Source organism: Chionomys nivalis, chromosome 4 (genome assembly GCF_950005125.1).
Source record: "Chionomys nivalis chromosome 4, mChiNiv1.1, whole genome shotgun sequence".
In the NCBI taxonomy this organism is placed as follows: domain Eukaryota; kingdom Metazoa; phylum Chordata; class Mammalia; order Rodentia; family Cricetidae; genus Chionomys; species Chionomys nivalis.
In genome coordinates this window covers 99,590,050-99,614,680 of record NC_080089.1, presented here as the reverse complement: position 1 = coordinate 99,614,680, position 24,631 = coordinate 99,590,050, and the positions used below count along the sequence as shown (strand labels likewise).

General features: G+C 49.6%; 1 protein-coding gene across 1 annotated transcript in view; it reads right to left on the bottom strand.

Moving 5' to 3' along the window:
* Positions 1 to 19,518, bottom strand: part of Rab6b (RAB6B, member RAS oncogene family) — a 60,417-nt gene extending 40,899 nt beyond the window's left edge. The window contains exon 1 of the mRNA XM_057767915.1: positions 19,043 to 19,518. Within this exon, the coding sequence (XP_057623898.1) occupies positions 19,043 to 19,112 (70 nt within the window). The 5' untranslated portion in view covers positions 19,113 to 19,518. The remainder of the gene's footprint in view (positions 1 to 19,042) is intronic.
* Positions 19,519 to 24,631: the final 5,113 nt, after the last annotated feature.

Here is a 24,631-nt window from a genome sequence, read left to right as displayed (position 1 = left end):
GCTCGCAAGGAGGCAGCAGTTGTGTTCGCTGCCTCAGGACTGCTGTGAGCCAGAAGTACCTGCCCTTACTGAACTACTCAGGTAATTTCTCCCTGTGCCCAAAAGATTGTACATAACTCTCTAAAATGAACATGAAATTGTTGAAGATAGTGTCAGAATATGGTGCCTTCCTATTAATAAAACTGAACAATTTCCTGATCCTTGTTTGGGGAAGCTCCAGCTTGCCTCTCCAATAGAGAAGGCTCACCTTGCAAGACATGGAGGCACACGGTAGCCCTCCCCCTTCAGATACTCACACAAGGCTCTACTAGAGGACTGGCGTGAACCTAGTGAGATGGAGAACTCACTACAACCTGAATTCTGCATTCAGAGGCAGCCATCCTGGGAGTATGGCCTTGCCGATACCCAGAATTAGAACTGTGCCTCCCCAACACCACTCCTCAGGGACTAAGGTTGCTGCTCCAAGCCTGAGCCTTTGACCTTCCACCCTGAACTATCCATCACTCCTCCAGTGCTCAAATCAGCTAGACTGTGACACTGGGTCTCTGGTTTACAATTACAAACTCAGGAAGGCAAAAGGTTGGTAATGAGGATGTGTGAGCAAAGTCTGCGCGTCAAAATGTGTTTCAGAGCACCATCCCCAGATGGCAGCCTCCTCCTCTTTCCTGGCAATTGAAAAGACCCAGCAGGGCCAGTTATAAGATTCACGGTATGGCAGCCCTTACTTACCTACAGGGTATTCATTCTAAAACCTGAATGTGCTTGTAGCCACAGACAGCACGAAGCCCTATAGAAACTATATTGCATCTTTATCACACTCGTGATAAAGTTTAATTTCTAAATTAGTGAATGAGACTGATAATAATCATAATATAATATTGCAAGTATAACAATTCATTATTATTAAAGTTATATGGATATCTTACCACCTGTACTCAAAATACCTTACTGCACTATGTTAACCTCATGTCTTCCAGTTGGCCATGGGAAACAGTACAAGTGAGACAGATAGAGGGGTACCATTCTACTCATGTAATTAAAAACCAAACCAGGTATGAGATACTGAGATGGTTTTTTATGAGCTGTGTTCCACAAAACATTAGAAAAGAGTCTGGAGTGCAGAAATTATACCCACTCAAAGGGCCAATGTGTACACTTATACAATGAACTGTATGTCATCACTACCGGAAAAACCAAGGCTGATGATCAGACTAAGTCAGCCTTCATAGTCATGGACTCAGGATAGTGTCCTGACAGACAAACATATGAGAAACCTAAGATCCAGTGATTTTAGCTTCTGGTCAAGCTGGAGAAACAGAGACCAGATACACCATCTCATTCAAATGACAGACAAATACAGAAAACAACAACATAAAATAATGGCTTCTAGGCAATGGTGGTCCCAGAGAGACGTGTGCTCCACAGACAATGCCGTGAGCGGCAGAGAAACTTGGTGCACTCCTGAGTGGAGGAGATGAAGTTGAGAGCCCAGAGGATAAACAACTGGAGTCAACAAGACAAAGTTCCAGAGAAGAGGACCAGAGAGAAAACTAGCATCTACGAGGGTCTCTCTCAAGTCTCAAGCTGAGCAGCCAGTGTATAGAGGAACTAACTAGTTGGGGCAGAGGAATGACCCCCCCCCCCAGCAGAGGAAGCCATGTTTAGTGCCCACACAGGGCTGGTGACAGCCCCTGTTCCCACCAGTCACGTAGAATGCTCATCATTTGAAGGACACTGGGGCACCTCAGAAGTGGACTGCAATTCACTGAGTGTTGCTTAGGACCCAACTAACAATTCTTCAGAATATTATAGGAATATAAAATTATGCAGTGCCCAATAACACCAGGTTCCCGGTACCTGGTACCCAATAAAAAATATCACCAGGTGAGGCTGGGAAGATGGCTCAGAGGTTAAGACCACCGGCTGCTCCTCCAGAGGTTCAATTCCCAGCACCCAAGACAGCTCACAACCTCTAGATCTAGGGAATTTCATGCCATCTTCTGGCCCTTTCTGGGCACTGGGCACACCTGTGGTGCACAGACATTCATGAAGGCAAAACACCCATACACATAAGGAATAAAAATCTTAAAAAAAGAAAAATCACCAGGCATGCAAAGAAGCCTGAAAATGGAAACATAAAAAGGAAAAAAGAAAAAAAGTCATCTGGAACCAAACCCAAATCAATACACTAGAATTAGCAGATAGATAATATGAGTTATTATAACTACATTCTGTATGCTCAAAAGTTAGAGACAAGAAATATGTTTTTAAAGACAGAAATCAAAATTCCAGAGGTGAAAACTACAATGTCAGAGATGATGGCACATCACAGAATTAACAGCAGTGAACTTGAGAACAGTGATAAACACTAAGAGGCGACAGTGTGGGGGAAGGGGAATAAAAATGATCAGAATACCAGTGAGCTGGGGTCTTCCATATGTGTTCTCAAAGGCTGAAGGAGAGACAGAGGTGGGGGGAAGGAAAAGAAAGAAAAGAGTTCACTGAAAGCACCCCAGGAAACATCACCGCCAGGCTACAGAGTCAGGGATAGCAGAAGGCTGAGGGGTGAGGGTGAGGGCAGAAGGATGGGGGGGTCCTTTGTGCACCAAGAGTTGGCAGATAAGGGGGCAGCAGAGTGCTCCCCTAAAGTGGAAGCAGCAAGAAGGCAATGGATTGCTCAGCATGCACTGGGCCCTGGGCCTTGGTTCAATTCTCAGCCCTATGGTAAAAAAACAAAACACAACAAAACAATAACAACAACAACAACAACAAAACAACAGGCCTTGGGGCAAATGTCTATAAAATTCTGAAAGTTAAAAGCTTACTTAATACACTAAGTATTAACTGAGAATTCTACACCCAGGGACAGCATCTCTAAAAGGCAAGACAGAGGCTAATTTTATTTATTTAGACACATACAAAAGCTAACAATGTGTCGCTAGCAGATCATCATCATGACAAAAACCGTTGCTGGATTCTTCAAGGACGAGGGAAATGATGCTGGGTGGAAAAGCAGAGTGACACAGAGAAAGGTGGGCGTGGACAGGACACGGGCAAATGCCACGGCCTTTGTCATTTAAGTCCCTCTGAAGATAGACTGTCCAAACAAAAGTAACTATAAGCCTGAGAGGACAACGAGAAAAGCCCTTGCTACTCTGAGATGATAAAACAGCCACTTAGAAACTACTTTTACTAAAAAGCTTGGATCCCTCACTGGTCCCATGAGGTCACTAAAGCAGGAGAAAACCCTTCATCCCACATCTTTCTCTTTGGTCTTAAACTCAGGGTCAGAGCTGGGTGTCCCAGTGCCCCCCTTTAATCCCAGCACTCAGGAGGCAGAAGCAGGCGGGTTTCTATTGCACAGTGAGACCCTGTCTCAAAACAAACGACTTAGGTCCAGGCTGCTGCTTAACTCTGCACACAGGCATGTTACTCATTCAAGGAAAGTCTGTGCAAAACTGTGATACTCAGTTTACTTCATTCCTCTTCAAGTGGGAAAGTATGCAGATAAAAGCTTCTTCCTGTTAGACGTTACTATCTGAGACACCTCCCGGCTCCCAACAAAATGAAACACAATGTACCAGGGAATGGTTACTCATTGCTTTGCCATCACCTGGATATCAACAGCAGCGGCTCCCCACGGACAGAATGCCCACCTTGAGTGTATTGTCCCATCGTGGTGTCTTCCATCCCTGTCTGTCTCACTCCATCCCCCCCTCCCTCCCCTGCTCCCCGAACAGAAGTAAATGTCTTACGGGGACTGGCTTGACCCCTCAAGCAAGGACTTCAACTACCTAGCTGACCTGGAACTGGCCAGTTTAACCAAGACTGCTTACTTAGGCAAACCTTTTTACCCCCGTCACTCTTCTGTCTAAATCTTGAGTCAGTTCCCAGAAGATGGACCACCTGAAAACACTTAATGGAGTTTGTTTCCCAGCATAGCCGGTTCATCAAAATCCTTCTCTGTCTTTTTACCCTTATTCCTTGCTTTCTTTGGAGCAGGTGATGGGGACCTGATATGTTGGGACCTTCACGACTGGGCCTCTGGCCTAGGACTCCAGTTTTGAGGACATGCCGAGGAAGTAGCCTCTTTGAAATAGTATCCACCCCAGATTCTACTATTTCAGAAAAAAAAAAAATTTCAAAAATGAAAGTGAGATAAAGACAGACAAATGCCAAGACAATTCACTGCTGGCAGATCTACTGTACGGGAGAACTGAGGGGCAGAAGGAGAGGCGGCTACAGAGTCACTCTGTCTTGTCATCAGCACAGCTGCTTTGAGGGTCACCACGCCTGGGTTTTATAAGCTTGGTTCTGCCTCTGACTTGCTGTGTGACCTTATACTAGTTACTACCCTCTCTGGGGTTTAGCTTCCTCATACATACGATCTATATGACCAAAGTCTGAAGAACACTACTACTTGCGGGGCAGTGGTGGCGCACGCCTTTAATCCCAGCACTCCAGTAGTGAGGCAGAGTTCGGGGCCAGCCTGGTCTACAAGAGCTAGTTATAGGACAGGCTCCAAAGCTACAGAGAAACCTGTCTCGAAAAACCAAAAAGAATTCTATACTTTTACTACTTAAGATTCAGAAAGTGGGGTCCTGGGTTAAAGGCAAAGGGGAAGTCTTTATATTATTTATTCTAACTTTTTATGAACCTAAAAGTATGACAAAATAAAAGACAGTTAAAAGGAAAAATGATATTTTAGTTACAGTATATACACGTCTCTGAGATAGCCACCATAATCAGGAAATGGTGTATTCTGATTAAACAAATGTGTTGGTGAGTATGTTTTATTTTAAGGTTTAATTTTTAAGTACGTGTTCATATGTGTGCGAGGGGGTATCAGAACCCCTGCAGCTGGAGTTACAAGTGGTCATAAGTCACCCAATGTGGGTGCTGGGAGCCAAACTTGGGTCACGCAGTCTCTTAACAGCTGAACATCTCTCCTGCCCCTAGTGAGATTTCCCTAAGAAACTGGAATATTACTGTACATCTATTCAAGCCTCATGGAGGAACAGGACTGAGCTGTGTCAGAGGCTGCAGTGAGCTTTTCTTATTACAGGGTTCCCACTGCTGTGTGCACATTTGAGACGCATGTTGTACATATGTACACAGGTGTGTGTACATACATGGCCAATACAAGAGGTCTGCGTGGAAATGCCTCAGTTTCCCTGGGCTTCTTGCTGTTAGGACTGATGGTCAAGAAGGTCACCTTCAGGGGTTCTGGGATCCTCCCGAGATCTTGGCACCCCACTGTAGGCTGCAGAACTACTCTAACCCCAGCCAGCCTACCCAAGTCCCAATTCTTTCTGCCTCGCAGGGTGACATCAAACACTCATAGCAATCTCAGAAAGGAATGGTGCCGTCCATGCAGGGCCAAGTAAAGACTCCTGGATGTCACACACATGGCACTGGCAGGTACCCATACACAGCACACACAGCAACCCTTAGCTTCCTAGGAAAGTCACACTGAGCTAAGTCAGCTGCTCTGAAGCTCAGCCCGGCTCCAGCCAGACATTACAGACCAACTGTGTCCATGCATCTCAGAAGCTGCAGAACTGGTCCACCATGATCACAAGCATGCTGTAGAGAAGGGAGATGTGCATGCTCCATTCCCATACCCCCACCCCATCCCTTAAAAAGATTTCTGCTAATGCAATCTGGAAGCTTATCTAACAGGATGTCTTGATTTGGCCAGCCATGAGTTTGATAAAGTACTGGGCATGCTCATCCTTTTCTTGCCAAGGCTGGAGGTGTGGATGTTAAAAGCCTCTAATTCCTCGGGAATAGAAGGAAGGTGAGGTGGCAAGATGGCGGACAGAATGCTGCAGGGCATGGCTGTGCTTCGAGTTGTCAGAGATTTGTAATAACCTATAGTTCCAAAGACCAGGTCAAAGCGTTGGCATGACAATGGGACCAAGCTCGCTCAGGAGTGCAGAAGAGGCCTGCAGATGACAGATGCTGGCAGCCATCTTCCCAGAAGTCCATGCCCTTCTCAGAGGAACTCTTGGGCTGGCAAGTTAGGATGTTCTCAGTCTCCGTGAGAACAGGGGCTGGTCCTGGTGCTGTCTTTGTCGGCCTCCGCTCCTCTTTCTGTCCTCCACAGATGCCCACACAGCTTCTCACCTTACTTCTGGCTCAGGAGAAGATGGACAGAGGTCAGCTCCCCTCAAACAGGCCTCTCATTCATCCTCCTGTTCCCAAGACGTATGTATTGACCCCTGCATAGCAGCAGATCTCTTGCTGAAGTACCATGAGGGCTGCTGTCTCTAAGCAGAAAATGCACTGTAAACCTCAGGCCCCTGGGCCTGTGTGAACACAAGCCATCTGGAACACAGGAAGGATCACTGTGCCTCCAACGTTTGTAGAACACAGACGGTTGCTGGTCAGGCACCAGCCTAGATGAAGAAGCAGGGGAACGGGGGCAATGTTCAGATTCTCGCCCCCACAATGCATGCTCTAGATCTCTAAGGAGCCAGTCTCAAAAGCAGCCCCATAATGTTGGAAGTCACAGAGGACTCTGGAGCTGATGGCTCAGAATCTATGTTTCTCCTGGCCAGCAGTAAGGTGAGAAGCTATATGAGGATCTACAGAGGACAGGAAGAGAAGCTGGGACCCAGAGAGGTAGCACCGGAAGCAGCCTCCGTTACCATGGAGACTGAGAGCACCCCGGTTTGCCAGCTGGCACCATGCTACCTTTCACACATCTAAGAGTTGTGAAGCCAGAGAAGAGGGGTCACCTGTCTAACAGGACTCAGCACCAGAGCCACAGCCAGGCACAGTCTCTTCCAGTGCACCACTAAAAGGTCACCCTCAGAAGCTGCTCTTACTCCTTGTCCTTGCCGCTGATATGATCCCACAAGGTCCCCAATGTGCCACCAGGCCAGGAAGGCTCCATACAAGAGGAAGTGCCAAGGGTCAACAGAGAGCTTAGAGGACAACAAAGCATGGAGGCCTGGCTCCTGGGAGGGCCACCGATCAGGGCAGCCTCAGAACACAAGGGCATGGCAAGAAGGGCCTGCCGGACGTTCTAGCCCTGCATGTGACGGAGGTTTATTTGGGACCACATGAAGAACATAAACAGATGATGCATCGGGGCTTCATAATGGGGCCCGGGCAGCTGCTTAGCCCAGGGCAGGTCATGGATTCCTCTTGAGAACTCCACTTCTCTGATAAAGGGACCCCCACCACCTTCTCTCCTCTGTGTAAGCTATCTGCTGCTGTGTACCATCACAAGGTCACAAACAAGGTGTCTGCTAGGCTGTACTTATTTTCTGAAGTTAGAATCCTCCTCCAAGCTTATGAAGTAGAAGACAAGACTTTGGATTTTCATGGTTGTGGACTGAATTAAAGCCTCATTCTCTTGCTGGTTGGTGGCTGCACTTTCTTCTTAGAGGCCAGCCACAGTGCCCAGCCACAAAGTCCCTCTCTACACACACGCATACACAGTAAGGCAGCTTATTTGAGGCCTGGAGGAATAGTTTTCTAATAAAACAGTTGAGGGGGCTGGGGAAATGGCTCAGTGAGCAAAGGACTTCAGGCGGATCCTCAACACCCCTGTGAAAAGCCAGGGCTATTTTTTTTCAGGCAGTACATGCCTACAAATTTTAGCACAGGAGGTAGAGGCAGGAGAATTACCAGGGCTCACTGAACAGGGAATCTAACTGACCAATGACTCCAGGTTCATTGAGAGACCCTGTCTCAAAATATATGGTGGAGAGAAGTGGAGAAAGACACCTGGTGTGGTCCCCTGGGGGACATGAGTAGGAACATAAGGGATGCTTATCATCAAAGCACACTGCATACATGTATGACGTTTTTAAAGAATAAGTTTTAATTAATCGAAAAATAATCAAAGGACAAACTACCCTGTTACCTTTCTCAATAATGTGACTCAATTTAATGAGGGACCTCTTGCCACCTCTGCCGTACTGTATGGGCTAGCAGCACATCACCAAGTTCATCTGCGCTCAGGGGAAGGATATTTGAGAAATGGGACTCACTGTTGACAAGCTCACGGGGGGGGGGGGGGGGACTGCCTTTCCCTTCTCCCTCCTATGGCTGTGAACTGGGCTGACTCCTCCCCTAAGACCCCGGCCACAGGTCTCCTATCCTTCAAACATTCCTCCCAGTCTGCTGGGATGAAGGCAGAAGGCAGGGCTGCTCTGTGGTGCCTACTGGTCCACACCTCTGCCCAGTTCGCCCACACCATAGCTGGGGCCTCCAAACAGCAGACACCAACGATGCCAGCTCCAGCAGCCCTTCTGTTCCCAGAGCTGCAGAAGAGCTGAGTTTTCTGGCCCCACATGTGGGGCTCTGCCATTCTCTGATGTGGGTAGGAAAGACCAGGACTGGAGGCCGGCCATGTGCCTTCCTAGTGAGGCCTCCTGCTCCATGTGATCCGGGCAGTGGCCTGCAGTACTATGGTGGGGTGTGGGGAAGCGGGAGGAAACCCAATGAATCAGAATCAAGAACACACAGACCCTAGGGGTGCATGTAGGATGTGCTAAGAACTTAAAAATAATTTGGGAGTGTTTTTTCCCTGAAATGAAGCCCTTCTTGGGGAGTGTTCTCTACAGAAGCAGCAGAAGTCAGCCGAGAGCTCAGTCCCAAGGTGTGACTTTATTACAGGGACCAGGTAAATGTCATCGTCAGGGTCACAGCAGCAGCAAAAAATCCTTGGGGGAGGAAGAGGTGGAACTCAGTGCCCCTCCCTTCAGCTCCCCACGGGAAGCACTGGGATGCTGGGACTTGTTGATGGAGGTCCTCCAGCAAGCACCACTCGGAATCTTCCTTTTCTTGACTGCCCCGCAGGGCTACAGTCCTCTTCTTGGCCTTCACGGTCACAATATCTTATGCCCAAGAACCAGCAGCAGTCTGACAGAACCGCCAGCCTTTGACTGGACTTGCTCAGAACCCTGGGATGGATAGTACCACTACCATGAGCAGTCAAGCATCCTGGCTCTGGAAGCCCCAGGGAAGCCAGCGAGCCCTTTAAGTCCTAGGGTGTTGAGCAGGCCTGTGCTGGAGGCAGTAAGCACACCTTCCCTGACTCCTTGGTCTCTGTCTTCCCCTCTGCCTACACCTGTGGCTCCCTCCTGGTCTGCTCACCATACTCATGAGAGAGAGGGGTGGGGTTCCAAAGGCCTCCATTGCTCTGCCCTGTGTCCCACTCCCTGCTCATCACAAGGTCGGGGGGGGGGGGTGGTGTTTCTCTCCCTCTCTTAGAGTTAGCCAGAAGTTTATCTGCCCATCCCTCAGGACATGGCTGTGGTGCACAGGTCACAGTTACAGCAATCTATTCCTGAACTGGGGCTGGGTCTCTAGCTCCCACCCTTGCCTGTCCTAGAAATGGGGACACAGAGACCCCGAAGAGGCTGAACAAGTCAAAGTGGTGCCTCTGTCCTCTGCTGAGCTCCAACACAGAGCCGAGTCGTCCCCCACCCTGACCTCAGAGATGATAGATACGGTACTGTTCAAGGGGTTGTCAATGCAGATGAAGCAATCAGGGCTACATCCATTCTGCCAAAGCTATACCAGGTGGTGTTCCACTGCCGTGGAAGACTGCCAAGACAGGAAGGGCAGGGAGCAAAGGTCATGGGTCATCAAGGTTGATCCCAACAGGCCGCTCCTTCCCAGCTAGGGGTGGGTTCAAGAGTGGTGGTTCTCTACCTCCGCCCAGGCTCCTGGCTCTCAACCCTGGCTTTTGGAGCAGTCAGTTTAAGATTAGGTTTTGAGGGGCTGGAGAGATGGCTCAGAGGTTAAGAGCATTGCCTGCTCTTCCAAAGGTCCTGAGTTCAATTACCAGCAACAACATGGTGGCTCACAACCATCTATAATGGGGTCTGGTGCCTGCAGGCATACATGCAGACAGAATATTGTATACATAATAAATAAATAAATATTTTTTTTTAAAAAAAGATTAGGTTTTGGTCTCCAAGGCAGGGATGAGCACTTTCTCTTCTGCTGTGTGGTGCTCTCAAATCTCCTCATCTTTAAGGGGAGACAACAGCAGAGGAGGAAGTGGGGGCGAGTAAGGGAGGACTGGCAGGAGGCTGCTCAGAGAGCCAATACCTGCTGCTCACTGCATGCTGCATCTGCCTGAGAACTGGCAGAGGGAAGTCTGGAAGGCCTACCACAACCTAGATCACCCCTGCCCCCAAGGTCGAAGTAGCCAGGAGCCCCCGCCTACTGTGGAGGCTAGGCAGACAGGGGAGTTCAGAGTGGCTATTTCTGGGACATCTGAGGGCAGTGTGAGACAAGGCTGTGAGTCCTCCCCTATTCCTCTCATTGTCCCGAGGCTTTTCTTTGAAGATCAAACTGAGAGAACATACCCACCCAACTAGGCAGGCCAGACGAGGCAGAGGATTGAACTTAGACCCCCGGAAGCCCACTCTATGCTCTGAACGTCCTTTGTCGGACCCGGACCAAGTTCAGTCACTTGGACCTTCAAATGGGACCTTCGTCCCCTAATCCATGAGCATGGGCCTCCTCTGTCCAAGCCTCCATGGGTCCCTGCTCTCTACAAGACAGGCTCAGATATCGGCGTGGGAAGGCAAGGGAGGTCCCTTAGGTCTGGCCCTGACATAAGTAGGCTCAAGCCCTACACCTGCTACTCTCCCATGCCTGCAGGCTACCAGGGTGCCTGCAGCCCTGAACCATGCCCCATTCTCCAGAAGCCCCAAGTCTTCCACTGTCTTGGCAGAGTGGAGCCCTTTGACCCCTGCATCTCCATGCCTGCAGGTGCTTTCCCGCTCGTCCTAAAACCTCTGAGAACTTCCGATGGCTCCCTCAAGCAGACCAGGGCCACAGCCTTGCTTCTGTATACAGTGCTTCCTATTTACAATGGCTGGGGTGTCTTCCCACTTACCTCAGGCTAAGTGCCGCTCTGAACACTCCACAGGCCCCAAGTCATATCAAACACAGCTTCTGCCCCTGTTCGTCGGGGAAGATGAAATGCTCTTCCCATGAAGGGCTTTGGTGGACCTTGAAGGGGTAGGCTGGTGAGTTGCTGCCACTTCCTGCCACTGAGGAGGGATGAGCAGGGGCAAACATTAAGCCAGAGGCCCAGGTCTCCTCCTTGCTGAGTAGAGGCTGCCTCTGGGCTTTACTGGGTCCATGGACACCTCCTTTTCTTCCGTTGTCAAATGGAAGAGCCACCATGCCACGCTGAGGCTATGGGCTGCAGCGTACCTGCAGAAATGCTCCGTGCACCTATGCGCCTTCCCTAACAGCTGCTTGGTGAGGAGGGGAGGGGAGGCTTCCGTCACGATTTTACTGACAAAGCCAGCTGGCACTTGGGCTTTAACCGTGTGCGGTGTACTTACACATTTGATCTTTGTGAAATTCCAGCAAGGTCATGAACTAAGGAAAAGGAGCATGCGTGGTCCTACTGCACCCCAAACACCATCCAGACAGTGAGGGCAGAAGCCCAGGACTCGGGAGGTCTGACATAGTGATGGTTGGAGCAGGAGCTTAGATAGGGTCACCAACACTGCCTTGGTTCTGGCTCTTTCCTGGGTTCTGGGTGCCTGAGAGCTGTCACCTTCCTGGCTACCTTCATCTTAGGTCATCCATATGTGGAAGAAATGCCTTCTGGTGACAGGAAGTAGAGGATGGACCAAACACACCAGGAGAGAGGAGCCAGAGCGGAGCTGGCCACCCCTGATCCTAACCAGCACCGCCACCCCACAGCCCCTCATGCCAGCACCGTGCTCATCTCCAGGCCGAAGTGACATTGTATTCCTGGCATCATGCTTGGTGCCAGCACACATTACAGAAGGAAGAGTCTGAGCTCCACTGGCCCAAGAAGCCACCCTACCCAGGAGTCTTAGGAGCCAGAGTGGAGCTGGGGACAAATAACATCTGAGTCTCCAAGACACCGTAGACCCAGGCATGCAGTCCACACAGCAGGTGGTTTGACAAGCTGACACTTTGTTTGAATGGGTTCGTCCCTTGTTGGTAATTGGTTCCCAGCTAGACCTTGGGCAGGATGTCCCCAGTAGAAGTAGGCTGAAGGCTGATTCTCTACTGGTCCTCTTCAAGGCATCCCAAGTAAGCAATTCACTGTGTGGGGAGACACAGTGCCTGCTACAACACAATGCCTGAGTCACCAGCCTCCTTCATAGAGACCCTGCCTCCTCCCTAAAGGCCTGTCCTTCCTGTGCTAAGCTCCGACATCCGACACCCTTCACGGCCTTCTCTACACAGGGATGTACCGGTTTCCTCTTCAGCAATGTGTTTGGCACAGGTGTTCTGAGTCATTTATGGCAGACTTCATGCTCCTAAGTCCTCAGTGTTCTTTTGTCCCTGCTCCTGGCCCTATGCCTGACTTTGACCATGACCTGGTCTAAATGCTTGGGTGGGGTGTATGAGAGTGTGTGAGTTTGTGTGTGTGTGTGTGTGGTGTGTATGTAGGTCAGAGGCCAACCTGTCATTCCTCAGACATAACCCCCCCCCTTTTTGAGAAAGAGTCTCTCATTGGCCTGGGACTTAGCTAGTAGACTATGTTGGTTAGCTAGTGAGCCACAGGGATATACCTGCCTCTGCCTTCCCAGTGCTGAGATTAAAAATATTTATTGCCACAACTCACTTTTTTGTGTGTTTTGTTAGTTTTGTTTTTCCCCCGGGTGCTGGGGTTAAAGGCATGTGCCACCACCAGCTGAACACACCCTGCATTTAATATGAGTTTTGGGGAACCAAAAAAGTTCTTCATGTTTGTAAGGCACTCCCTTGATTAAGCTACCTCTCCAGCTCCAGCTCCAAATTCTAAATTTGCTACACGAATAGAAGGCAGAAGCCAAGCCGCTGCCTCATGAGCCACAAAATGATTATCACTGCATGTTTGTCATGGGTGACCGGAAAAGTACAAAGTGCTCCTGGGGATCCTGGGGCACCAGACCTGAGGTACCTGGAGCCACCTGAGGTTAGCAGGGAAGGACACCAACAACCAGCCTCTCTATGTATTTCTTAAAGAACACTTTAGTTTTGGTTGTGAACCTAGCCTTTCATGGCTGAGCCATCTTTCCAGTCCTCTTGGAGACCACTTTAAAGAAGCAATTCTACCCTCAGGGCTACACTATCATCTGTATCCTTCAGGACCCAGGTCTGTCCCTTGGGTGCGTCACCCCCTGGAGACAGTGCCAGGCCAAGGCACGTAGCCCTGTTACCTAGGCTCCCACTGGTCTTGTTACCAAGAACACAAGATAAATATAAACTACTTTATTAAAGTGATAAAAAAATACTCGTGGCACCAAAAATTTTACTTTTTTGTAATGATCCCTCTTAGTTTCAAGCAAAAGTTAGAGAAATAAGGAAGAAAATTTGACTTTCGAAGCTCTGGCATATAAGATAGACCTCCTCAGGAGTCCTGAGAAGTGAACCGGCATCCATCCTTTCCCTGGTTCTAGAAACAAAAGACTGCCTGTCATTCCCAGTCCCCTTGGGACTTTAAGTCCCCAGGCCCTGCCTGGAGCCCCGTTTCCCAGCAGCCTGTATTTCTGGCTGGAACAAAAGAGCTGCCCATCTCAGGGCGTGTCTGGTACTTCTCCTTGGCAACCTCCACCAAGAGTTCCTCCATCTTCCCTTCTGCACAGTGAGACACAATAAAGGATCACAGACAGATACAGACAGACAGACAGACACACACACACACACACGCACACATGCTCAGGATAGTAGTCCAACCCCATTCATGGCTTTTACTGTTCTACCTAACCTTTCACTTGGCTCCATGGTTCTGCCCAACAATTTCATTGTTTATATTAAGACCAGGCAGCCCTGTATGTCCAGCAACAGTGAAAGACACCAAATGGGGTTGGGTGGCGAGGGCAGGCTGGATGCAACATACACCTCTCCTGGGTCTGCCAAGGACTGTCTGCAGTATCAGGGCAACATAGACTGACTTTAGGGGTTTAATTGTAGAAGAAAAGGACAGGAAGTTATTTTGTTACATTTTAAAAGGATTTATAACTATTTAAGGACTATAGATAGTGACAACGTCATTATTCAAAAGCTGGTCATCACTACAGGGCACAGCCAGCACACTTTATTTTCTCTCTACTGGCAAATCCTCTTGTATCTGTCTTTGGCACTATTGATGCCATGTTTCTCTTGTGCTGCCTATAGTCTTCAAGTCTCCAGTCCGGATGTGGTTTGTCCCTCGGGTAGTAGTGGGTCTTTTAAGAGATGGGACCAGGGGATTTAGCTCAGATGATAGAGTGCTTAGTCTAGCAGGCACATGTCCCTGGATTCAATCCCTGGAACTCAAAAGGTGGAGGTTGGAGGGCTCAAGGTGATCCTCAGCTACACGGGGAGTTCAAAGCCAGTGAGGACTATATAAGACCCTTGGCCACCATCTTATCCCCCCACCCCCATTCCCACTCAATCGTCCACACAAATAAAAAGACAAGAAACCTTTTAGGAGGTTTCTGGTGCACTGGAGCTTGACTGGGAAAGGACTGGAAGCCATCTACCGTCCTGTGGTAATGTGACCTCATGCTCTCATAATCACTCCCAACACTGCGATGTCATCTGTTATGACAGCCTCACTAGAACCGAGCCACTTGCCAGCACCCTGTCCTTGACTCTTCGGTGTCAGTTAGAGGCACCTGCTCTCCTTACAAAGCTAGCCTGACTCGGGTGTTTCAGTGCAGTACCAGAAAGCACACTGGTACACTCTTCTCCGTGTCTATGTGAGTCTCTCCTACACACCTCTCGAAACAAACAGAAATCAAGAGTTCTAAGTCTGTACCCAACATCCAAGTTTCTCTCTCGTGTATTATCATTCAAGGGAGGGGGTAGGGACAGAGAAAATTAAGAGAAAAAAAAATTAAGATGAGCAACTGAGGCACAGAAGAGCTTGGTGGTTTAGTCCAGGTCCCCAAGAAAACTGCTCTGGTCTGACATGCCCTTCCTGACCCTGAGAAGATGGGAGCTCCTCCGCGTTTCTTCAGAGATATAAAAGGAGCTGGAAATCCTTGAGAATCTCAGGGGACTGTGCATGACCATGGTACAATGATGAAGTTCCCTGAAGAAAAAAAAAACCTGCCAAGTGTCCCTGGTAAGAAGTTCTGGCACGAGAAGGCGGCAAGTGCCAGGATGAAGGGAAGCTGCGTGAAGCTGCCTCGAGTCCTTCACTGTTAATCTGCCGACAGGCCGTCATCAAATCTCACACATCAGGGATGTCGTCATCTTCAAATCAAGATATTTGGTGAGCACACACAGCCCACAGATGGGGCGGGGAGGGCAGGAGATGACTAAGACACAATCCTTTAGAAGTGCTCTGGCCTCCCATCATTTGGGTACCCCAAAGGGTTAATGAGAGCATCCTAAAATCCTTAGCTAACTGAAACAACAGAAGAGGGTCATGGGATAGCACATGACCAACTGGGTTTTTTTTTTTTTTTGGTTTTTTTTTTTTTTTTAAGTGCTTGTTTTTTAAAAAAAAAATCCAAGTTGTGCCCATTTGTGGCAAGGCAGGCCTGGGAATTGGAAGGAGGAGAAAGCTTCTGGAAGGGCAGCAGCAGGCACATCACCAAGCTAGTGAAGGGCAGTTGTGTGCTGGTGGGCAGGGAGGCTTCGGGGAACAGGGCTGAGCCTGTGGGCAGCCTGTCCTTAACCCTTAACTAGAGGAAGTGGGGGTCAGTCTCTACTGGGCGCCAGCAAGCCAGATCCCTTAGGGTCGCTCTTGACATCCCATGCCTCCACCTATTCTTTCTGGCGAGCAGGCTAGAGGAAGGGGAGCAAGGGAGCTTCTCTGAAGTCTCTTCCTGTCCCTGCACTCAGGCCTATGGATGCACAGGCTGGCCTATTGACCTCAGCCTGGGACAGTAGACAGCTTGCCTCATGTACGTCTACTCTTTCTTCCCCCTTTCCTCACCACACACACCAAGATGTGTCTGGCAAGGCTCAGATGCCCTTGAAGGCTCTGATAACTTGGGAGGAAGACAGAAACCCTTCAGGTCCACTTCCCCTTCAGACATCTGTGCCTGTCTGTCTTTTCTGGATGCTATCAAGGGTCGTGGACCAGCCTGGTGTGTGTCACCCTCCTGTGTTCCCCACCATTGTCATCCATGTTAGGATTAGTCAGGAAGACCCGGACAGCTCCCTGAGCACAAACGGGACTGGATGGCTTCCCTGCTGCAAAGAAATACCTTGCCCTAGGTCCCCTAGCGTCCACTGAGGATCCTACCCCGGGTGGGGCTGGCACTGTCAGCCAGACTATAGTCCATAGATCAAGTGATAACATTCACTCTGCTTTCACGCTCTCTTCCAGGCTGGAGGTGTGTTCCAGAGACGGGGCACTCAAAGGTTTCCCATTTGAGCCAGTTCCTTGGTACCTTTGAAGGCATCATGCCTACCTGCGATTATCTACCCCAGGGTATCTTCTTCCTTACCCTGCTCCAAGGCTGACCCTCCTCTTTGGAGTCCAGATATCTCTGCCCAGCAGTCTAGAGCATACCACCATATTGCCAGGAGTAGAGATCAGGAGTGTCCTCCTTCCCCCATCACCAGCAGACCCAGCTCAGATAGGCAAGCCTATGCTTCAGAGTTCAGTGGGCTCAAGTGCCCTGGTATAGAAGGCAAGGGGCCTGCAAGATCACAGAAGAAGGGAGTCCTAGGGTAGCATTTGGATCAGACCTCAGGAGCCTCCCTCCACAGCACAGGCTGCAAAGGATGTTAGCATGCAAAAGCATGCATAGGTAAGGCTACACTGCTGGGCTTGGGGATATACATAACCTCTGCAACTCACAGACACCAAAGGCTCTGTAAAGCTGAGGTAAACAACTCACTAATGACACAGCTAAGCGGAAGGAACTATTCAGGAGCTTGGGCTGTCTGCCAGAAGGCATCAAGGTGGCTAGCAATTAATCTCACTGATGGACCATGTTCCAAGGGCCCATGAACTCTACCCCCAGCTAACTAGTCCAGCATTCCTTCTAGGTCACTCAAACTATCCATGAGCCCCTATATCCTTTCTAAGAGGTTCCGGATGTGGCTTCCCCCATTGAAGGTCATCTTATTTCCCCGTGACAGGCTAGTGAAAATGTGGATTCCTGATCCTAAAGTGCTCACAATTCACGACGGGTCTCCAGGCAAACCCTCCCTATTCCCTGGTGCTCCCTTCCCACAGAAGCATGGGGCAAAGGTAGACTCTCACTTTTGTGACTTCTGACCTGCAAAGGGGGAGGGACTGGCAGAACTCTCAGCAGGGGTTTCCCCCATCAGCACTGTTTCTAAGGAAACAGAGTTTTCATTCAAATCCACCACATCTGATTCTTTATGGAACTGTGTTCAGACTTGGAATAAACAAAATTCTTTGAGCATAGTGCAGGCACTGAGGAAAACATGAGGCATATGGGCTCCTTCAAGCCACCCATTTTTCTGAGACAGAAACTGAGTGTCTGAGAGGCCTCAAATTAGGCAAAAGACAATATAGTTGAGACTTCTACCTCAAGGATGCTGTACACCTGCAGGTTCCCTCCTAGGGCTGAGGTGCATCCAAACCCTTTCCACACAGCAGGGACGGGAGGTGTCCTCTGTGACACTGGGATCTACAAAGGACTGGAAATCAGCGCCGGCTGACTACCTAGCTGGGCTGGTATGGATCTGAAATGTCCCAAACCCAGTTCTCCAGGACAGGCAGCCACGTCTTCCATTCTGATCCCAACCCTCCATGTCAGGTACTGAGCATCAACAGACAGAAGGTGGCCATGTGACCCCCACAGCCCACGCGCACACGTCATAGCTGCACTGTGCCTGAGCCCACCAGGTCCTCCCACAGCCTTCCTTCTCTTGGACTCTAAACCAGCTAACAGGACTGGTTTACAGAGCCAGAGCCGGAGATCCCGCCCCCTGGGGATCCCCTTCTCCTCCAGCAGAAATGCTCAGAGCCTAGCTTGTCTCTGTAACCCCTTGGTGATGGTGATGAGGCTCCTGGACCGAGGTTCATGGAGCCACACCTTCCTACAGGTATCAGAGGGGTCGCTGCTCTTCCATCTGGGCTTCCCACCTTGGACCAACCTGGGTTTCAGTTACTTGGGGTGGGGAGGCTCCTGGACAGCAAAGAAAACCTCAGTCTCCCCCTCCTTCGGCTCTGGCTGGCTGTCGCGGTGACCTCCCCTCCCCCAAGAAGGGCAGTGAGCTGGGAGATGGGGGTGGGAGAATCCACCGGCTCCACTGATGCTCTCTGGAGGGGGCAGGGAAGCCAGGCAGGGCGTGTCGCTTAGGCCTTTCTCTGCCCAGTGCCAAGCTCCTTGATAGGAGACGCTTCTGTACCATCCCCCAAGTCACCTGCTATGGAAAGAATCTTCACTCTCATGGTCCACACCCCTGAGCCCCAAAGAGGCTAATGCATTAGCGAAGGACAGTGGGTCTAGAACCTTCTCAGTCAGATGTAAGCCAGAGAAGCTAAGCGCTCTGTTCCCCTACCACCTGCACCCACTCTTTTCGAAAAGGGACAGGTGTCGTGTCGTGTCCCCCATTCCCGAGCTGCCATCTGCTTCGGGGCTGGACTTGTCCTTCCCCCTGGTTCCGGGTAGGGTCCACAGGGAACCTCTCGGGCGCAACCTTATTGGGGTGGGGGCAACTAGCCCCTAGCCCCACCTCGTTCTCCCAAAAGAGGCTCTTGTCCCCTCGCCCACACCCTCCCTGGCACCCAGACACCTGCACAGTGCTCCGCAGCCGGTGCCGCAGTGCGAGCTAGTCAGCGAGCCCGCGAGCCCGGCGCCTAGAGCCACTGTGCTAGCCGACGCCCTCGGTCCTCCTGGACGCACCTGCACGGGGGACCCCTAGCCAGATCCCACCCTCATCCTCATCCCCTGACCCCAGAGCCGCCTCCATCCTTTACCCCGGGTCCTCCCCAGCCCGGCCCCACCCGAGCCGGCCCCATTTCCCCATCTGCATCCCTTTCCTCCTCCGCCCGGGCGTGGAAGGGCCTTGGTGAGCCGGGGCTGGGAGGGTCCCCAGTGGGGTGACTGAATGGGCGGCATGGGGAAAGCACTCGGCTCCGAGCCGAGAGAATAAACCGAGTACTCACCGCTCTGCTCCCCCAGGAACACCAACTTGAATTTTCGCAGCGGGTTCCCAAAATCTCCCCCTGCGGACATGGTGCTGGCAGCTGGGGCCCGGAGAGGAGGAGGAGGAGGAAGCGGCGAAGGAGCAGGGAGGGGAGAGTAGGAGGGCGAGGGGAGGCGGCGAGCGGTGCGGGAGCCGGAGGGGGAAGGGTTGGCTGCGCGCGCCCCTGACTCCCCAGCTGCGGCCCGGCCCCGGCCTGCGGCTGCGTGTCCGACGGCGGCGACGGCAGAAAGGGAGGAGGCAGGGTGTGCGGCGCAGCCGAGGGCGGCGCTGGCTGCACGGGCGGCAGTCGCGTTGTGGACGCCCGAGGCTCAACGCGGGCAGCTAGGCACGGGTGGAGCGGGGCGCAGGGACCGAGCTGGGCGGAGGAGCGCTCTCCCCAGCAGCGCCACGCGCCCCCTCCCGCCCGCCTGCTCCGCCCGCGCCTGCGCTCTAAGAGCTCCCCGGCATCTGATGTCATGCGAAGCCCGTGGGCTTGCGGGGCTTGGGGGGCGTGCGCCAACCCCCCCTTCCCAACCGCCGCAGCCCGCCTGGGAGAGCCACCTCGCCTTGTGCTTACGAGAGGCGCCCCCCACCCCACCCTACCCCACCCCCGCATCGGAGCGGCTTGCTTGGCCCGGCTACTTCTGTTTCCCCCACCCACCTAGAAAAAAAAAAGATATGACGTGGTCAGGGGGACATTTGCTTCTGGTCTTTGACACCTGGATGCGGGTCCCTTCCTCCGTCTCAGGCACAGATATGGAGAGTAGTGGTCAGACCGGCGGGAAGGAAAGGGCCAGTGGATGGTACTAGTAGGAAGGGCTAGTAGGAAGATGTGAGAATACCTGGCGCAGACCGGGGTGGGGCTCCTCTGTCGCCCCTGGTCACCTCTAGCTCGCCCTTCCATCTAGGCCCAAACTCTTCATGGGGAGGGGTCTATGGTGTCCCCAGCAGGTCTGGCCCGTGGGAGGGAAGACACCCTCACAGGATGTGCCTGAGGCAAACCCACTGGTTTGAATCCTAATCTACTTCATGGAAAGAGAAGGCTTGGTGGAAGCCAGCTCCACCAACACCAGGACAGTGCCCAGCCTTTCTCGACCCTGAGACCACCAGTCCAACTGCACTCTTTTGCCCTGTTATTTATGTTTATTTGTATAATGAGCTCCAAGAGGACACAAGGGCAACCCCCTATTCATCTCTGCTTTCTGGACACACAACAGGATGAGAGCAAAGGGTAGACACTAGGACTAGATGCACCCACAGGGACAGCCCAGTCTAAAACATCCATTAATAGAGGCCTTACGAAGCCCCACCCCCCTTTCTCTCTTGCTGCCTGCTTGTCTTGACCTCTGGCCTTCAGGGAATGCTTATTTGGAATTTGTGGTGTATGCTACACACTGAGCCAGGAGCGAATGTGCCCCATGCCTACAGTAAATTTGTGAATTTTCCCAGAGAGTATTCACTGCAGTCTCTCACCACTTGTTAAGCCCTCACAGTAAACGCCATGGAAGCGGCAGCTGAGACTCCACCTGGAATCTGAAGGACCTCACTCAGAGCTTAGGGAAGAGTCGCTGAAGCTCAAACTAATGTCTAGAACCCCCAGTCATTGTAACTGTTTGCTGCCATCTCAGGATCACCAAGCAAGGACAGTCCAACCCTCTGTCCACAGGCCAATTGTCGTGCAGGATAGCTATGCATGCTGACCAACGCAGTATTGCAATCATACGTAAAACACGAGATATTGGGGTGGGTTTTTTATTTTTTGCAATTTGTTGCTGTTGATTTCATTTCCTAGTTCTCCAGGGTGAGGTTTGTAGATGGCAGTGTTGTGTCTTCATATCAAGAGGTGGGCATCCCTGCAAATACTCCTCAGTCACAGTCCTCTCTGCCGATGAGTAAAGGCCAATGGAGATCAAGACATCCAAGGAGGCCACATCCTCCGCCCCACACCTCCTCACTGGTACTATCTCCCCATAGCCTCTCATGCTGGCCTGAAGACATCATTGAGGCAAGAGACAGCAAGTTAAAGTGTGAGAGAGAAAGCATGGTCTTCTGGGCCAGGTTAGCTCAGCCCTGACCACCCCTCTCTGATCACTTGATCCTGTACCATCTCTCTGAATATCTGGTCCTTCACACACAGGTAGGGTGTGGAGGGCATTTCGGAAGGAGGAATGGAGCGGAGGACCTCTGGGCACCTCTAAGCCTCTGAGATAGCTCATGGGGCTTAGCTCCAAGTACAACTGGGGTAACCATGGACCAGAATGCATTGCAGCATTCTTCTGATGACGATCCTTCTAGGTCAGATGACAAAAGCTGGGCTGGCTCTTGTAGTCTGGGCAGTACTTGGTACACATAGTGTGGTCTTCATGCTGTGGGATCTTAGCCTCAGACACGAAGAGTCCGATCTAGTCCAAGTCTCTCTCCCACGTTTTCATCCCTTTGTCTCTTAGGGGTATTCTGTCCTGGGATATCAGGCATTTCCCATGTGATAGAAAAAACAGCCACGATAAGCCTTGACATAGCAGCCCCACTAGAGAGAGTTTCTTCTGCAAGGCATCTTTCTGGGCCATTTGTTGAGGGGTGAGGAACACAGAAAAACTGTCACCACTAGGAGCACATACCTGTCTCCTAATATTCCCAATGCCCTGGGGGGTTTCCCTCCTTTTCTTCCTTCCTTAACCCCCAAGCCCCTAACTATGACTTTTCTTTCAGGTATAGTCTGTTTAGACGTACATCTCGGCACTTCCATTTCCTGTGAGTCTTTTGAGTGCACATTTCAAACTCTGTGCCATGACTTGCACTTTCCTCCTCGTTACGCTCCCAGGGTTCCTGTCAATGCATAGAGCAGAGTCTTGTGTTCCCACGACTGCTTCGTATTCCACTGTCTGCCCCAATTTTCAAACCATTTTCAGCAAAATGTGTCCAGTTTTTAAAGCTTGAAATAATTTTAGACTAACATAGAGGTTTCAGAAAATAGTACAGGAAGTTTCTGTGTCTCTTCATCCAACAGCCCCACAATAACATCTTACATAACCACAGTACCTTAGCAGAGCCAGGAAATTAACCTTGGAAAATGTACCCAGTCTTCTTTCTGCTTTGCAAATGGTACAGATAGGATTGCTCTCTACCTGTCTCCTGATGCACCTATGAACAGATTTCGGGGCTCTGCAGAGAGGAGCTATGTTGCGCGGTAGAACCTAAAGAATGCTGTCTTGATGCAAAGACCATTGTCAGGACCTATAGCTACCTTGCTACCCATGTTTCTTCATGTTCTTCAAGAAGGTCTTGGCTATTTGCCCTTGGCTATTTATGTAAAAGCAAACTAAAAGGATAGATAAAAGGGGCCATTATTGTTTAAAAGGCAACTATTAATCTCAAATATTTTACATTGGTATGGATTTTTGTGTAGTGATACAAATTTAAGGTTATTTTTGTTATGCTGTATATATGTTTCTACTCTTGTTTTAAGGTATTGTACTTATGAAGCTCATTAAAATGTAATGTATAATTTAAAAATACAGGTTAGTAGTTAGTCATCTATAATAATGAAACTTGTAGTCATATTAGTTATATTTTCAAGGTTAAACGGGGATATATTTTAGACAGTAAATGGTCTTCAAACACTTCTGAGACTTACAGATATGGCATTTAAGATGTTTTAATAACCTAAGTTTTTTTTATGAGAGTGAGACATGCACCTAGCAGTGCTAATTTGCTTCAAAAAAAGGATGATGGGAATCAAAGAACTTCCATATGGAGTTTGCTTTTGTTGTGTCAAAGTTAGCCACTATGTAAGAAACTACCCTTGCCTTCACTACTGACAGTATTCTGTCCAAATTAGATGTGCAGGATGCAAAATAAAGTGACTGCTGAGCTTTGCCAAGACAGGGTAGGACAAGTCCTTCAAAATTCCTGCTTCACAGAAAAGTCTATCATATATCCAGACCTCTAGGCCAAAGATAGATGACACAATGTTGCAGTCAGCTGCTTCTGTCATTTCTATAGTTTTGAAAGAGGTTTGCTCTGTACTTCCTGTTTACTTAGGTAACTTTTTGTTGTTGTTGCTTTTGTTTTTTGAGACAGGGTTTCTCTGTAGCTTTTGGAGCCTATTCTGGAACTAGCTCTTATAGGTCAGGCTGGCCTCCAACTCACAGAGATCCGCCTGCCCCTGTCTCCCAAGTGCTGGGATTAAAGGTGTATGCCACCACCATCTGTTATAAGGAGAGAGGGGCTGCTTGTTTGTCCCGGCTGCCCAGCTAGCTTATACCCAAAATAACCACACAGAAAAGTGTATTAATTAAAACACTGCTTGGCCATTAGCTCTAACTTCTTATTGGCTAACTCTTACATATTAGTTTAACCCATCTCCATTAATCTATGTATCACCACGTGGCATTGGCTTACCAGAGATTCTAACCAGCATCCATCTCAGGCAGAGGATCCATGGCGGCTCTGACTCTGCACTTCTTCCTCCCAGCATTCAGTTCTGTCTTCTCTGCCTACCTAAGTTCTGCCCTATCAGGCCCAAAGCAGTTTCTGTATTCATTAACCAATGAAAGCAACATATGAACAGAAGAACCTCCTACACCAACCACCCGGATACTTAGATAATGTTATATCATAATAGTTCTATGGTTTTGAAAGATGTTTGCTCTTTACTTCCTGTTTATTTAGGTAATATTATATCCTTCTCAGTTGAAGTGGAGATAGTTATAGTTACAGTTTTCTTTGTTACCAAATTCAGAAAAGAAACAAAAGAGGTATAACGTGTACAAGGTGGAGAGACATAAAAGCTTAAATTGTTTATCTAAGAAAATGTTTTGGAGGTCTAAAAAGATAGTTTTGCGTTGGTAATACAAGTTAGGATAGAAAGTGAATTAGGTACTAACCAAGATAGGGTAGATAATAGAGTAGTTTCTCTGAATTTGCCAAATAGACTGGACATTGTGAATGTAATCCTTACTTGATGATTGTTCTTATTTATGTAGTTTTACTGTGTTGAGGCTAAAACCTTTTCTTTTTATTTAGCCAAAAGGGGGGAAATGTTGGGGGATATTTGATCACACTGTGAACCCCAAGTTTGCATTTGCATTGATTAAATAAAACTAACCTTGGGTCAGGAGGCTGAGTTAGCAACTAGTTGACAGAAAGTAATCATAGAGCGTCAGAGGTCATCGAGTAGACATAAAGAGACACAGGAAGTAGTAGGGGGGTATTTTGAGTGGCATAGTTTTTTTGTTTTTGTTTTTGTTTTTTTTTTGTTGTTTTGTTTTTGTTTTGTTTTTTTTTTTGTTTTTTTTTTTGGAAGAACAGAAGAACGGACATTTGGGGAGATGCCAACAAGGAGAGGTTAGCTAGTTGCTACTCGACCTCTCTGAGCTAGCAGGTTTTCACCCCAGCCTTTGAATCTTGAGTTCTATTTATAAAACAGAATGATAGAGATTTAGTGAAACCTACCTTTAGCAGCAGCATTAGAGCTGGTGCCTATGGGAGCAGATTTCCTGCCAAGCTGCAGCCTAAGCAACAAGCCATTGCCAGAGAAACAGGCCAAAAACTGTGGTGTCTCAACTGC